Genomic DNA, 15,374 nt, shown 5'->3' with positions numbered 1-15,374 from the left:
AATGAGTAACAAAAAGATCTTAAAAAACTTTAATGTCAAGTGAAAAAAAACACAATTTTACATTTTGTTCATTGTAAACTGCAAAACTGACCTAAAACGACTTGGTAATAGAAACAGGACAATTGACTTCCTGTTCAAAACTGCAGAACTGATAAGCCCCGCCTCCTCCTAGTGACACTTCACCATAACAAGCAAATGTAAATGTTTTTAAATTTTTGGCACTCGGGGTCTTAATTCGTCAAATAATCGCAACTAAGGATAGGGGGTAGGTGAAAAACTGAACTTTCTGAGCACTCGGGCCTCAGTTGCAGGATAATACAAGATTAACTCGAACATGCAGGAATCAACTATAACACAACTTTGAGCAAACAAATGATGAGAAACACTGTTGTAACAAGGTAAAAAGTTGCGTCTGCCTAAACCAAATCTCCTTTAATATGCATCCTTACTATTGAAACTATCTGTTTAGTGAAGTAAAGACTGTGTAAAGACTTAAACAATGTCAAACTTAAAAAATGTCCTGTTTACATTTCTGGAACCGTGGCAGTAGATAAAAGCAGGCGTGGGTGTCTTGCTTACAGGAGGCAGTGGCGACTCGTTGCTGGGCAGCTCTGGCGGCGCGCTGGTGCAGAGGCCTTTATGCTGCACGCTGGGGCTCACGTCGGCCTTGTTCTCGGCGTTCTTGTTGTTGTCGGCGGCGCTTTTGGCCGGAGTCTGGCTGCTCTCCTGGTTCTGCTCCGGGCTCTCCTCCACGGGCAGCTCCTCGCAGTACCTGCACCAGGGAGACGGACAGCAGCTGTAGGTCAAGGTTACAGGTTTGTGGCACGCTCCTGCACTGGGCTACTCCCATCTGTGGTTCAGGGAGAGGCGTAAATGGAGATGGCGAAGGAAGATCATTTGTTTCATCAGATTTCTCATTTTTAAACGCTGGTTAATTTCTCACTTTGAATTTTGTAACCCTGAAAAAACAAGTTAGATTTTTTTTTTCTAATTTGAATTTCAGTCGCTGCGTTTTGCAGTGAATTTTCATTGTGTTAAAAAAAAAAGTTTTTAAAAATCCAATCTAATTTTTTTTTTTTTTTAAATATTCAATGCACAGATTTTCAAGCCCTCATTTCACCAGCGTCAATTCAGAGTGTAAAATCCAATGTGAATTTAGCAAAGCAGGACAATAGCCATCAATCCAAGTGAGTGAATCTTTTCATATTCATTGTGAATTTGAACACTTGAAAATCAAAGCATTGAATGCTTGATAAGTTCATCTCTCAGACCTTTTCTATAGTTGATATGAGCAATTCACCCAGAAATATGAGCCTTAAGTGCAAATATCATTTAAATTGAATAATGTCGGTGAGTTAGGCTTGATTTTGCAACAACACAACATTGTTCAATCAGGGAGATAAACTACTGACGTTTTTGTGGCTCTTCACTTCTCGTTTTTTCCCTTGAATTGTGCCATATGTATAGAACAGTTTTTTCTCAGGGTGTCGTTTTTGTTCAACTGTATTTACTGTACATTTGAAAAGCTTTGGTTTGTACATTTATTCAGAGGATTGAGATGAGTCAGGGTTCTTTGTGAATGAAACTCTAAAACTCAAGGATGGAACGGCTAATTGCTTTAAATAAAGAAGTATATTCAGTGCAGGGAGATCGAGTGTTGAACAATGACACAATGACAAGGCTCTGGTCGTATTTCGCACTCACCCCATAGTGTTGAAGTCTTCATCTGGAGGAACATAGTCCTCATCATCACTGTTCAGACCCAGCTCGTTCCCGTAACACTGGTGGACAAAGTGCCACAGCTCCTTCGGACATAACGGCTGAAGGAGAAGAAACGCAGGTCATGTGACTGAGCTACTTCATATGTGAGCGAGTTTACTTCAAACGTTACCTTTTCCATGAGCGCGTTCTGCCACAGTCTGAACATCATCATGTACGTTCGGTCCCGGGCCCCGAATGAGGTGAAAAAGTGCTGTGAAGAGAGGAAAGAACTTACGATTAATTAGAATATCAGTAAATGCATGATTTGCTGACGTGTTATGTTCTTCTTCAATAGTGCACAAAACGTCCTTTACAAATCGCACAATAGTTAACGAATGAATGTGTCTTTCGTTTTTTTTTGTTGTTGTATTTTTAACAAAAAACTCTAAACTGTGCAAACGCTTTTCATGTTAGAAAGAGTCCTGTGCTGTGATGGCTTTATTTATGAAGAAAAGTACATTTGTCATTGTTAATATGCTTTAGTATGGGATAGTTAAGTCATGATTAAACTAAGCTTTATAGACATTTTAGGTCATTTGTAATATTGTTTGTGTGTGTCTAAAATTAAGCTTTTTATTATGTACTGCGTGAGAAAATCCTTCCTTGAACTGATTTTTTAAAATGTTTTTTGTCTTTTGCGACGAAGGTGCAAGACAAACTTCAAGTACCCAATATATCTACAAACTACATACAGTACAAATGAACACGAAGAATGTTATTCCCACTGAGATTCTGAGTGGACACACATCCTTCTGTTCATGTTTAAAGTGCCTATGACAGGTTCTTACGGTTTTCTAATGTTGACTTTATTTGGTGTATTTATACCTGTTGTACATATACATTATAGTTTTACACCAATCGAGTTGGTATTTGTGGAGAAAACGTTGAAAAATCTGTTGAAAAATGACAGGAAATGGCATCACACTAGGGACACTCATTCCAGTCAAGGTTTATGCATAATTTACACAAAGAAACAACTTTTTGACCCTTAAACATTAATTTAGCAAAATAAAGTCGCTCTCATATATTTTTATTTGTCACTTAAAAAAAAAAACGTGACATTAGATGAGTTTTTTGCCCAGTATTTGCTGCTGTGTATTTTCCTTGTGTGATGTCATCAATTACAAACAGGAAGTTAGCAATATTCAAAATACATTAAACTTCTCTGCATTTTAGTTCGAGAGTTCAAGTTCCGACCTGTCAGAGGCACTTTAAGATGAAGGGCAGACCTGAAGATTACTGCCCAAACTGCACTAATGAAGCCTGCGTGAATTCAGCCTGGAAGACCTAACTCCACCCATCTACGTCAAGGCCACCATGGAAGGACCCCTCTCCCCAGCGCCATCATCGCACTCAAGCGGGCGCCCGCCTGTCCGTCTGTGAGAGTCAGATCCCTCCTTCACCATGGACTCTCCCAGGTTTCTGCGCTTATCCCAAAGAGGTTATGCAGTTTTTCCCGGCCAAAGAAGTAGGGTGAAAGGTCAGGGGGCGTCTGTACCATGGCCCCTACACCTGCTCCTCATCCCCAATCAACGTTCTCAAGTGACTCCTCCCCGCTCCCAATCAGCACCAGGCAGTCGCATTTAAGCCCTCAGGCAGATGGCTCGGCCGCTCAAACCGTACTGCAACCCACCGCCTCCCCAGCTCCTCCTCTACATTCCCCTCATCCTCTACCTTCTCTTCACATCTACCACCACCAGTCTCCAGGCTCCGGGGGGGAGACATCTAATACAAATAGATCATGGAGTGCCCATGATTGCAACGTCTTCCGCCGGGGTCTGAGCGCCAAATAACTCACGAATAAAGCTTGCTAAACAGTCCATTCTCGTGGTCTCTTTGTCTCTCCAGGGTGAAATACAAAAAAGATTTAAAATAAAGAAACTAAACCTACTACTTCTAACATAACAATATGAAACAAGACATTTTCTGTTTCTTCCCAAACCTAACGGACCTTTTCGTTGTTGGTGCACAGCTGGATGGCGTTGGGAATGAGGCGGGCAGTTTTCTCCTTGGTCATGGTGCAGATGTCCTTCAGCTGGACCACGAGCTGCACTCAAACACACCTAATGTCAACTTCTTACCATGAGAACACGGCAGCCCTCGCTGGATTTTCCAGAGCCCTTACCAACGTTTCCCATCGGAAAATGTTGCTATAGAAACAAATCCAGTTTTCGGAGAGGTAGAGGCGTCCCTGGAGGAGGATGTCCCGCTGAAGGGCGCAGGAGTAGTCTGAGGGACAAACAACATGTAGTTTCAACACTTGTGAAAATATTTTGTATACCAAGGACAGCGACATTATTATCAAAATGTCAAAAGAACAAAAAACAAACTATATTCACTTTCTTTGTACATTTCTCTATCTAGCGGCATTCAGTCATCATATATCAACATTTAGTTAAAATGGTTAAAATGTATGTAATAGACAAAAATAACAGTTGAAGCCCTAATGTAGGCAGAATATAGTAATAACATGTTCAACATTAGTTTAGTATAATATAATGCTGCTGTGGTGTCCTTGAGCAAGACACGTCACCTGCCCTGCCTCTGGTGTCTGTGTACAATGTGTGTGTGTTTGTGTGTGTATGTGTGTGTGTGTGTGTGTGTGTCTGTGTATGTGTGTGTGTGTGTGTGTCTGTGTGTGTGTGTGTGCGCGTGTGTGTGTGTGTGTAAATACAGGACAGTCATTGGAAATTGGCCCGTGGCTGTTTACATCCTCATGACAGTTTGTATAACATGAATTGTACCAAACAAACAGTCTGTTATATTTATGTACATAAGTGGGATCTTGATACTTTTGTGGGGCGACAACTAACGACTATGTAATACGACACCATAAGGGAAGCGAGAGGAACCTTTATTTGTCCCACAAGGAAAAAGTCCAATGTTGCAACGCAGAAGAACAGCAGCAGAATCCTGACTCTTGACTATTTACTGCATGTCTTCCCTTCTCTCTCATCCCCATTTTCACACCACTTTCCTGTCAATAAAGCCTACGGGCACAAAATTATATATAAAAAAAAAGCTTATGAATCTGAAAATGTTATTTTATACATGTATCAAATTGATCAAAATACAAAATCTCTCACATGTTTCAGGTAAATGAACAGGACCAAACGGGTTTAGTGGGGTTCAAGGCCCTTCCTTGTCGCTTGCAGCAGTAACGGCCTCTTATGGTAAAAGACCTTCATTTTACTCATGGAGCGTACGTTGTTCTCAAGATTGTATAGTTCTGGAGCAATGCCAAACTGCTCTCCTACGCTTGGTGCTCGTAAACATCAGACACTGAGTGATCTGCGCTCGACGACGGGAGGACGGATGGATTTTATGTGCAACCATCATGGGCGGGTGCAGCGCGGTCAAATGGCCCCGCAGTTTCAGGAGCCGCGGCACTGCCGTATAGCCTCATGGCTAACCCTAACCCGAACTTTAACCCTAACCCTAACCTTAACCCCAACCCTAACCTTAACCCTAACCCTAACCCTAACCCTAACCTTAACCCTAACCCTAACCCTAACCTTAACCCTAACCCTAACCCTAACCCTAACCTTAACTCTAACCCTAACCTTAACCCTAACCTTAACCCTAACCCTAACCCTAACCTTAACCCTAACCCTAACCCTAACCTTAACTCTAACCCTAACCTTAACCCTAACCCTAACCTTAACCCTAACCCTAACCCTAACCCTAACCTTAACCCTAACCCTAACCTTAACCCTAACCCTAACCCTAACCCTAACCCTAACCCTAACCTTAACCCTAACCCTAACCCTAACCTTAACTCTAACCCTAACCTTAACCCTAACCCTAACCTTAACCCTAACCCTAACCCTAACCCTAACCTTAACCTTAACCCTAACCCTAACCTTAACCCGGCGCGGTCAAATAGCCCAGCAGTTTCAGGAGCCGCGGCACTGTAGACACTCCCTTTATTTTATATGCAACACATTTATGTTTTGGCTCTGTGGGAAAACAAACAACTGTTTTCAAATATATGTCAGATGAAGAAAAATTAAGATATATATTTAATGTCTTAAATATGATATCCTCCTCACCCACAATGAGGCGTTCAGTGTCGGGCAGCTGTTTGAAAAGCTTCCGGAAGTCTTCGTTCCGCTGCTTGTAGGTGGGACTCAGGACCTGCCAAGGACACACACAAACAACACCAGTTCAAATACAGAATCAGAATCCATCTTAATCCTAAAGTCCGTTTTGGCACCGCCATACCACGCAATCCTTCTCAATATTAGTGAACATAGGGCTGTCGACCTCCAGAAACAATACGTTCTTTACAGACTAAAAAGGCGTTTTCAGTGAATCGGTGCAGTGTTGACTTGTTGATATTTTACACAAATCAATCTACTTTTTTGTATATTTTATCGGCGAGACTTTTCCCTCGCTCTCCAGCCAAAAATGTTCCTGCTCGACCGGAAGTGCCATCACACCGGAAGTGCCAATCCGGGGGAAAAAAAAAAAAAAAGCCAAAAGTGGGCGTGGCGGAATAAGGTCAATAGCCGAGGAACACGCACTTGTAGCACAGTTTACACAGGCAGTCGAACCAGGTTGTAGAGTAAAGGCTCATGTATGTGCCGTTTTCTTACACAGCTCGGAGCGTAAGAAGCGTGGTTCCTGTAGCTTCATTTATACTTCCAACCATTTCTTACGTCAAAGTTGTGTTCTGGTAGATAACCACCAGAGGGCATTTAAAGTCAGCTCGAGAATTGACCAAAATAAATGAAAAATACAAGAAAAACAAACATGGAGGCTCCCACGATGGGCAGTGTTTACATTTAGATCTATTTTTCTGAACTAAAAACACGATTGTCAAGTTCTGAACAATTTGACAGTATTGTGTCTCTAGAGCAGGCGTGGAATTACGATAAATATTCCAGGTTCAGCCGCAATTGATAGTCTTTTGTCTTAAAATGTTCACAAAATTCTAATATAGAAGTATTTGTTATATCATCAGTTAGAGGAGGGCAATATATAAAAATGTAGATGTTACCATAAATGTTGTTTTTCAAGATATATCAAATTAATTTGACATGTCCTATTTGTCTGATTATTAAACAGTTTAAAGACATTTTTACACATTTCTGTTTGATTGACAGCATCATTTTTGTCACTACTCTCATCTGTATTGTAACTAGTGGATAAAAATCTGGCCCTCAGAAACATTTCGTTGAATATCCCAATCTAGAGTTTAGATTGTAAAAAGATCCAGGCAAATAGACTAATAATAAATAAAGCAAATGAGTGCAAAGGCAACACAAATGAAAATAACAACACTTTCTTTAACACGGATGCTTCGGGATATAATACCGTGGTAATTCCCTCTGCCAAATCTAGAAATAACTGTCAGCACTGGTCAAACCACTTTATGAGTCAGTTCTGAGTAAACAAAGAGATGGATTTCAATGACGCGGCAATGCTCATGTGATTTACTGCATGTACCATCCCATTTATAATTCTTTTTTGTTGTGGAATGAATTAAATTGGTAACAAATATATTAGTTTTCACTTCCAAATGCCACGAAAAGTGCAGAAATATCTTTTATACCCTTGTTTAGTTTTGAAATTACACAATTAGACGTTTATTTTATTTTTAGCTACCGTAGCTCTTTATCAATATACTCAAAAGAACAACAATTGCAATATTAAAACATGTTCTATATATTACATTCATCAAGTATAACTATTTCATGATGAGTGGCGTTGAGGATTTTACATATTTTTTAGATTCTCTCTATAACAACAATCAAATCATGTTTCTGTACGTTTCCTGTGAAGTGCCTAAGTTACTAATCTGTGGAGCCGCTCACAGTAAGAATGTATGTTTTCAAGATATGTACGGGAAATATTAACACAACAAATGATATAAGTGCTAAATCAATCTGTTTAGACTTTCCAGCAGATCTTCCACTGGAAAATGAACGCAGCACATCTTTAAATTGGACACTAATTCTGAAAGATCACACTATTCTATACATTTATCGCCCTATTTTTTATCTACTTTTTGGCCACTATCAACTCTAGAAATAATTGTAGTAATTTTTTGATAATCATAATAGTTATCTGGACTATACAGACTCTAAAAGACAAACACAAATACCTTTTATTGCTATAAAATGTCAAATAAAAAAATATCAAAATAATAATAATCCCTATCTATGGTAAAAGCATTTTAGTCCCCATATTTCAACCTTGATTTGGTTTAAAATGTATTTTAAATGTCTCGATGTTCCATACAAACAATAATTTGACTTATTGAACACATAATCACAGACTAGTCAACTACTAAAATACTTTGTCGCAGCCTCATTATGGACAATATATTTGATAAGCTAAATTATAAGCTAATTTTGCACAATAAATTGCCAAGAAGACCATTTGCAAACCCTATAGCAATATTCTGACAAGTCTTTTATGGCATCCTTTTAAGTGTTGCATGTTTAAGACCAACAAACACCCAGGGACTGTGACAGATTTACAACCAGGACATGCCTCAGGGTCCACAAATGCCCCCTCACCAAAACTATTAGAGCTTTAGCTTCAACAACACAACAAGGTACAGGGTTGGCTTAAGTTTAGCTTTCCCCAGGCAAACATTAGCACCAAACGTATCCAGTGACTTACAGCTGGTACTTGCTCGGCTCTCCATTCCTTCTGCAGCATTTCCTTTTTCTCCCCGCGCTCCAAGTCCAAGTCCCAGCTCAGTTCACTGTCAGAATCCATAGAACTCTCTGGTCCCATGATTGGATTCAGGTCGACTTGATCTTTCAAGAAATGTTCCTCTTCTCACATTCATTTATTTCCAGAAAGCCAGTACAATTATCGTAACTGGGAAAAAGTAAAAAAAAGTTAAAAATTAACTTGCATGGCTAAAAGTTGACTTATTAAATGGGATTTTTATTTGGATGATTAAAAAATGTAAAAAGAGCATTTCAAAAAGTCGTAAAACCAGATCATATCCATGTTCCTTGCTCAAATGTAGAGGCAAAGCAAGATTCAAAGGCACAAGAACTGTAACATTCTCTTAACAATTGCAAAGGTCCCCAAAAACTTTGTTATAGCTTAAGTTTTTTTTGCAAATGCTTGTCCGGGTCGTCAAAAAAATGCTCAAAGAAGAATCTCCTCCGATACGTCCACGCAAAACATTTCCCAAGAAGTTGTGCTCCTGGTCATACAATTCAGAAGATTCCTCCTCCTTCGTTGACAGTGTTGGGAATCATGTTGTGGTGGATAGGAGTGAGTGGGCGGGGCCTCTGTGTGTTTTTGAGCAAGAAGAGGGAGGTCCTTTGCAGAGCCCGGGTTCACTAGAGTTCACTTGGAAAGCTGTTGCGGTGCATTGACAATGTTTTTCCAACGTTTGCTTAAAAGTGTATCCTGGACGGCACGTGTTTCAAGGTACTGCCGACCCATCCACGTTCTTTTTATGGGTTTTTTAAGAGTAGTTTTAGCTGAGTTTAGTTTCTGAGCATAGAACTTGAGTTGTTCTTGGAATGAAGGCTACAGTTTGACCAGGAGTAACCCCCACATAACAGGAAGCAGGGGGAAACCAACCACTTCCAGGAGTTTCTGTCCGATTATGAGAACGGTGTCGGGAATGCTCTTGAAATGCCATGTCTTTTTGTATGTTTTGATCAGACAATAGACAAGTGAATGTAATATAGTTATACATATGTAATACAAACAAATGCTACTATTACTTTCTACTACGACTACTACAACTTTCTAACTCGATTTTTGGCTCGATACCACAATCACAAAAACCCTGTTGTTTGTAGACAACTGACTGCAATTTAAGGTGAGTTGGTCATATATATATATATATATATATATATATATATATATATATATATATATATATATATATATATATATATATATATATATATATATAAATGGGTGATATTGCAATTGCTTTTTTGGTGAAATGGAAAGTAGAATATTGAGTATATTAAAACTATTAAGAATTACCTTGAAAAGATCCAAAACTGCGGATAAAGCCATGTTTCTGCCCTTTTTTTATTCACTTCTGACAAGCCACAACTACTGCCATCCTAAGCACTACTACCATTAACTACTGGGCTGCTAATAGAATGTACATGTTACACTATAAAAATAGGCCTTATTTTAGAATATAGTAAAATGCGATATAAAGAAAGGCGAGGTAATTATATTTGGAGAGCACAATTTGTACACAAGGCAATTCAAAGTGCTTCACACAACAAGAAAACATGCATTCAAATCACAAAGACATGACAGAAATCACTAAACAGTTTAAGACATAAAAGAGAAGAGTTCAAAGAAAATACTTTCACTCATGCACAGCTAAACAAAACCTGTCTCACATCTTCAGGAAGACTGTTCCAGATTTTAGCTGCATAAAACTGAAACGCAGATTCCCCATGTTTAGTCTTGACTCTGGCACCAGCAGGAGGCCGGTCCATGCTTAGTCCTGACTCTGGCACCAGCAGGAGGCCGGTCCATGCTTAGTCCTGACTCTGGCACCAGCAGGAGGACGGTCCATGTTTAGTCCTGACTCTGGCACCAGCAGGATGCCGGTCCATGTTTAGTCTTGACTCTGGCACCAGCAGGAGGCCGGTCCATGTTTAGTCCTGACTCTGGCACCAGCAGGAGGCCGGTCCATGCTTAGTCCTGACTCTGGCACCAGCAGGAGGACGGTCCATGTTTAGTCCTGACTCTGGCACCAGCAGGAGGCCGGTCCATGTTTAGTCCTGACTCTGGCACCAGCAGGAGGCCGGTCCATGTTTAGTCCTGACTCTGGCACCAGCAGGAGGACGGTCCATGTTTAGTCCTGACTCTGGCACCAGCAGGAGGACGGCCCATGTTTAGTCCTGACTCTGGCACCAGCAGGAGGCCGGTCCATGTTTAGTCCTGACTCTGGCACCAGCAGGAGGCCGGTCCATGTTTAGTCCTGACTCTGGCACCAGCAGGAGGCCGGTCCATGTTTAGTCCTGACTGGCACCAGCAGGAGGCTGGTCCATGTTTAGTCCTGACTCTGGCACCAGCAGGAGGCCGGTCCATGTTTAGTCCTGACTCTGGCACCAGCAGGAGGCCGGTCCATGTTTAGTCCTGACTCTGGCACCAGCAGGAGGCCGGTCCATGTTTAGTCCTGACTCTGGCACCAGCAGGAGGCCGGTCCATGTTTAGTCCTGACTCTGGCACCAGCAGGAGGATGGTCCATGTTTAGTCCTGACTCTGGCACCAGCAGGAGGCCGGTCCATGTTTAGTCCTGACTCTGGCACCAGCAGGAGGCCGGTCCATGTTTAGTCCTGGCTCTGGGCACCAGCAGGAGGCCGGTCCATGTTTAGTCCTGACTCTGGCACCAGCAGGAGGATGGTCCATGTTTAGTCCTGACTCTGGCACCAGCAGGAGGCCGGTCCATGTTTAGTCCTGACTCTGGCACCAGCAGGAGGCCGGTCCATGTCTAGTCCTGACTCTGGCACCAGCAGGAGGATGGTCCATGTTTAGTCCTGACTCTGGCACCAGCAGGAGGATGGTCCATGTTTAGTCCTGACTCTGGCACCAGCAGGAGGCCGGTCCATGTTTAGTCCTGACTCTGGCACCAGCAGGAGGCCGGTCCATGTTTAGTCCTGACTCTGGCACCAGCAGGAGGACGGTCCCTGAGACTTGTACACAACCAGAGCTACTTTAAAGTCTCTTATCTGAGCCACAGGGAGCCAGTGCAGAGACCTGAGAACAGGACTAATGTGATCATACTTCCTGGTTCTAGTCAGGACCCGAGCAGCAGCGTTCTGGATGTACTGCAGCTGTTTTACAGCTGGTTTGGAGAGGTCAGTGAGCAGGCCGTTAAAGTAGTCTAATCTACTGGAGACAAACGCATGGATAAGTCTCTCTAAATCTGGTTTTGACACTATATTTTTGATTTTGGCATTGTTTTTTAGATGGTAAAAAAGCTGCTGATCTTCTTGATTTTGTTAAATTCAAGTCTGAGTCCATTATTACCCCCAGATTTATAACTTGGTTTGTAGGTTTTAGAGCAAGACTTGCCTGGTGCCTGTTTTCCCATCTGTGTGATGTAACTACAGAAATAGCACTAGGGGAGGCTGTTTTTACACAGGGCCCCGTGAAAAAGATTTTAAATAATAAATGAAGCTTAGCAGACTCAGCTAATTTTAGCAGTAGCCAAACAGCCTTTTGCTTTGATTCTTTATGGCCTCTTTGTGCTGGTGCCTTTCCTTGGGGATTCTAGTCCAGTGGATAAATGCACTTAAAGCTAATTTTGCACATTCTAAGTGTAATTTAATTTATTTCTCTTCTAATGGCCTAGCGAGCTAATTTGTATAGAAAGCATAGGAAAGGAAAATGGGGAGTGCAATAAATAATTATTTTAAACACATATCTGATTCTATATTTCATATAAGGGCTAAGGATGTCAAGAGTATTTGTTAATTAATAGTTATGATTAGTAATCAGGCTGTATCAACACAGAAGGAAAGGAGCACACAGCGCTGCGGATCATCATCTTAAAGTCACAAACCACTCTTTTGAAAACGGTGAGGTGAAGAATCAAAGCAGGAGAAGAGATGGTTTGAAAGAGGAGTTAAAGAGGCCGTTTTAGTAAAAAAAAAAAAAAAAAAAAAAAAAAAAAGGGTCCCTCTTCAACAAAACGAGCAGTCACATGCTAATCAGGTGCTCATCAGTGACGAGGGAGCTGCAGCCAGGAAACAATAGGATTGTTATGGCCCAACACAGGGCTGACATGGAAACAAAGAAGATCAGCTTCAGGTGAAACTAAAACAGATTAAACAAATAATAGAACAAGAGGAACAACTGTATTCTCCTCCCTGAGGGTAAGACTCACGCAGCTCAGAGTATCTGAAAAGCTCCCAGACCAGGGACTTGAGAATGACGGCAAAACATCTTGTTTTTCAAAACACGTCCAGATGAGTAAAACTGAACTTTTTTCTATGATGGAACACTGACTGGATGAATCAGGAATTACACCGACCATGATTATTATTAATGACACAATATAATCATTAAAAAAACAATCATGACTGTTTGAGAAGTTATGATCCAAAGGTAACCTGAAATGAAAAATACCTTTTATCTGACTATTTGAGACAAGACAACGCAGATTAATAGGAAAAAATCTGGTAAGGTATTTTATGTATGAAAATTGCCAAAATTGCATGTTTTTGGGACATGCAAATATGAAAACTGATGAAACTGAACCAGGTTTAAATTTTTTAGGACGTATTCGATTGCCCCATGTCACTTTTGAAGAGGTTTCGAGCTCAATGGGTTCTTACCTGGTTAAATAAAGTTTCATAATAATAATGGATGCAAAAAAATACACAGAGGGTACTAGTATTTTACATTTCTTAATCCTTTTTTAAGTAAACAAGATAATGGAAATAACTGGAATAAATGGCTTTGAATTTAATATTAACGAATCCTTCTGTACGTTCATTCAAATCTTGCTAAATAAAAGATGGTAAAGTTTGGTGTGTGTAGGTGCTTCTTTAAGGGCTGAGGTTTATGTCTCTCAAATGCATTTGAGAAAACACCTTTCAAGTAACAATCTTACATCTATAAATGCAGATTCAATGGAATTATTAAATATATTTTGGTGCAGAATGGACAACGTTTGGCCTGTAGTGTCTCAGCTTAAGTCACATTATCTTGACTTTATTAATCAGAAGGTTTGAGCTCGTCACATCCTACAGGAATATTGCGAAACAGTATTTTTAACAGTGAATGTGAATGAAACTTAATGACAGATTTCACGGTCAGTCATCGTCAATAATGTTTACTCTCACAATCGAAACACACACAAATTTAAATAAATATATATATATATATATATATATATATATATATATATATATATATATATATATCAAGGGTGCGTCACAAAAGGCTCTTTAAATGTATGTGTTTTCAGGCAGTCTGCGATAGATGAAATAACATAACCTCTTTAAGATAAGATAAGATATTCCTGTGTTACAACGCAGTAGATACAGAGGAAAAGGGCAGATAACTTATAGGAAGTTTGAAGAAAACAAACTCTTAATAGAAGAACTCTTATAAACAAAACAAAACTCCTCTCATATCTTAATAGGGAATGGAGGAAAATAAATAAAAAATAAATAAAAATAAATAAATAAATAAAATAAAATGATAAAGATAAAAATAAAAATAAATTAAAAATAATAATAAAATAAAGTAGAGTAAAAATAGCTAGTTTAAGACTAAATAATACTAATACTAATGGTAAGTAAACACTCTTATTTACATCAGTTGTATGCACATGAATATGGCCTTAACTGCTTGTGAGCATGACAGTAATTGCACATGAATATGACGGTATTGCACATGGTTAAGTCTTGTATACTTTGTGTTTCTCATGTAACATTCAGTTGGATGTTTGTTTTAACTTGACTTTCTAGGAACAATCCTCATGTCTTCAGTGGCTCTTCACAGAGGCGTTTGGCTTCACACTGGATCTGTTCAGACGCACACAGAGCTGTTCTGTGAGGATTGTGTATGAGGTGTAAACACTCTCTCAGTCAGTGCCAAACTCCACTCCTCCACATCTTCACCCCTTCACCTCTCTCAGTCCTTCCTTATTATGTCTTATCAGGCACTCTTCTATTCCCACATACTGTTTGGGGGATGGGAGGGTTCAGAGAGGGCAAATGAGGACCGTGTTCATCTGGGGTTACAGGAAAGCACAGCAAACGTCTGAACAAAGTGTGTAAGGTCATTCTCACATGTTAGTGGGCTCTGTGCAGCGGCATACCCACTAGATACTGTTTACTTCGCTCTGCATTCTCCCCAAACCCCGCACCATGAACCATGTCATTGGACCAATGTATTTCCATGACAACAATGAGCTTCAGGCAAACAGAGACACGTAAATGTGCAGGTATGCGCTGACTTCCCCGATGCTGGACGCGCTGGTCTTTTGCACCGTGATTAGACTCGTCTTTAAAGGCCCAGAAGGGAAATTTGTCCTCTGCATTTGACCCATCCTTCAATGTCGCTGGGGCGTCTCCTCAGGCGCAGTGACCCGGGACCATCTTCATCACCCCGCTCCAGAATGGGGGAGGAACAGCTCTGAGACCTCTTATTTTGAGCCTCAACTCCTTTACGTCGACCTAACTCGTGTGGACTCTCATCCCTAACACTCAACTAACAAGCACAACAGAATTAAACAAGAGAAAATGTGTTTGTATCTTTTGTATACAGCTTCTACTTTCTAGAGTGTAATACATGTAGTAAGTTGCAATATTTTCATTGGATTAAAGCTTTGCCTAATATTGTAAAATAAGGTTTTATCAATAAACATATTAGCGTTGTCCGATATCTCTATATTTGGCCAAACCTTCACACAAATGCCATGTATTGTTAATCAAATCTTTGGCATAAAAAAGTAATGTCTTTGAAAAAAATATTGTGTAACTAAATCACGCAGTTGCATTTAAAGTATTCTATGAAAAGCAGGGTCTAATTAAGTGGAATTTGTCCAAAGACAAAAAGTACAACTAAACAGACATCTACTTCATAAATGCTGATTAGTAACGACTCTGCGGGTCAATTCCTGCTACTGAACATTACAG

General features: G+C 40.3%; 1 protein-coding gene across 1 annotated transcript in view; it reads right to left on the bottom strand.

Moving 5' to 3' along the window:
* Window positions 1–15,374, bottom strand: part of LOC140361187 (protein Aster-B-like) — a 76,616-nt gene that overhangs the window by 20,430 nt on the left and 40,812 nt on the right. The window contains exons 5-10 of the mRNA XM_072446906.1: window positions 5,814–5,898; window positions 3,887–3,990; window positions 3,713–3,808; window positions 1,892–1,972; window positions 1,705–1,820; window positions 580–772 (exon numbers count right to left, since the gene is read on the bottom strand). Coding sequence (XP_072303007.1) covers window positions 580–772; window positions 1,705–1,820; window positions 1,892–1,972; window positions 3,713–3,808; window positions 3,887–3,990; window positions 5,814–5,898 — 675 coding nt within the window. The remainder of the gene's footprint in view (window positions 1–579; window positions 773–1,704; window positions 1,821–1,891; window positions 1,973–3,712; window positions 3,809–3,886; window positions 3,991–5,813; window positions 5,899–15,374) is intronic.

This window comes from Eucyclogobius newberryi, unplaced genomic scaffold (assembly GCF_026437365.1).
Source record: "Eucyclogobius newberryi isolate DKJ021-1_F unplaced genomic scaffold, fEucNew1.0.hap1 SCAF_15, whole genome shotgun sequence".
Lineage (NCBI taxonomy): Eukaryota > Metazoa > Chordata > Actinopteri > Gobiiformes > Gobiidae > Eucyclogobius > Eucyclogobius newberryi.
This window is presented reverse-complemented; position numbering and strand designations above follow the sequence as displayed.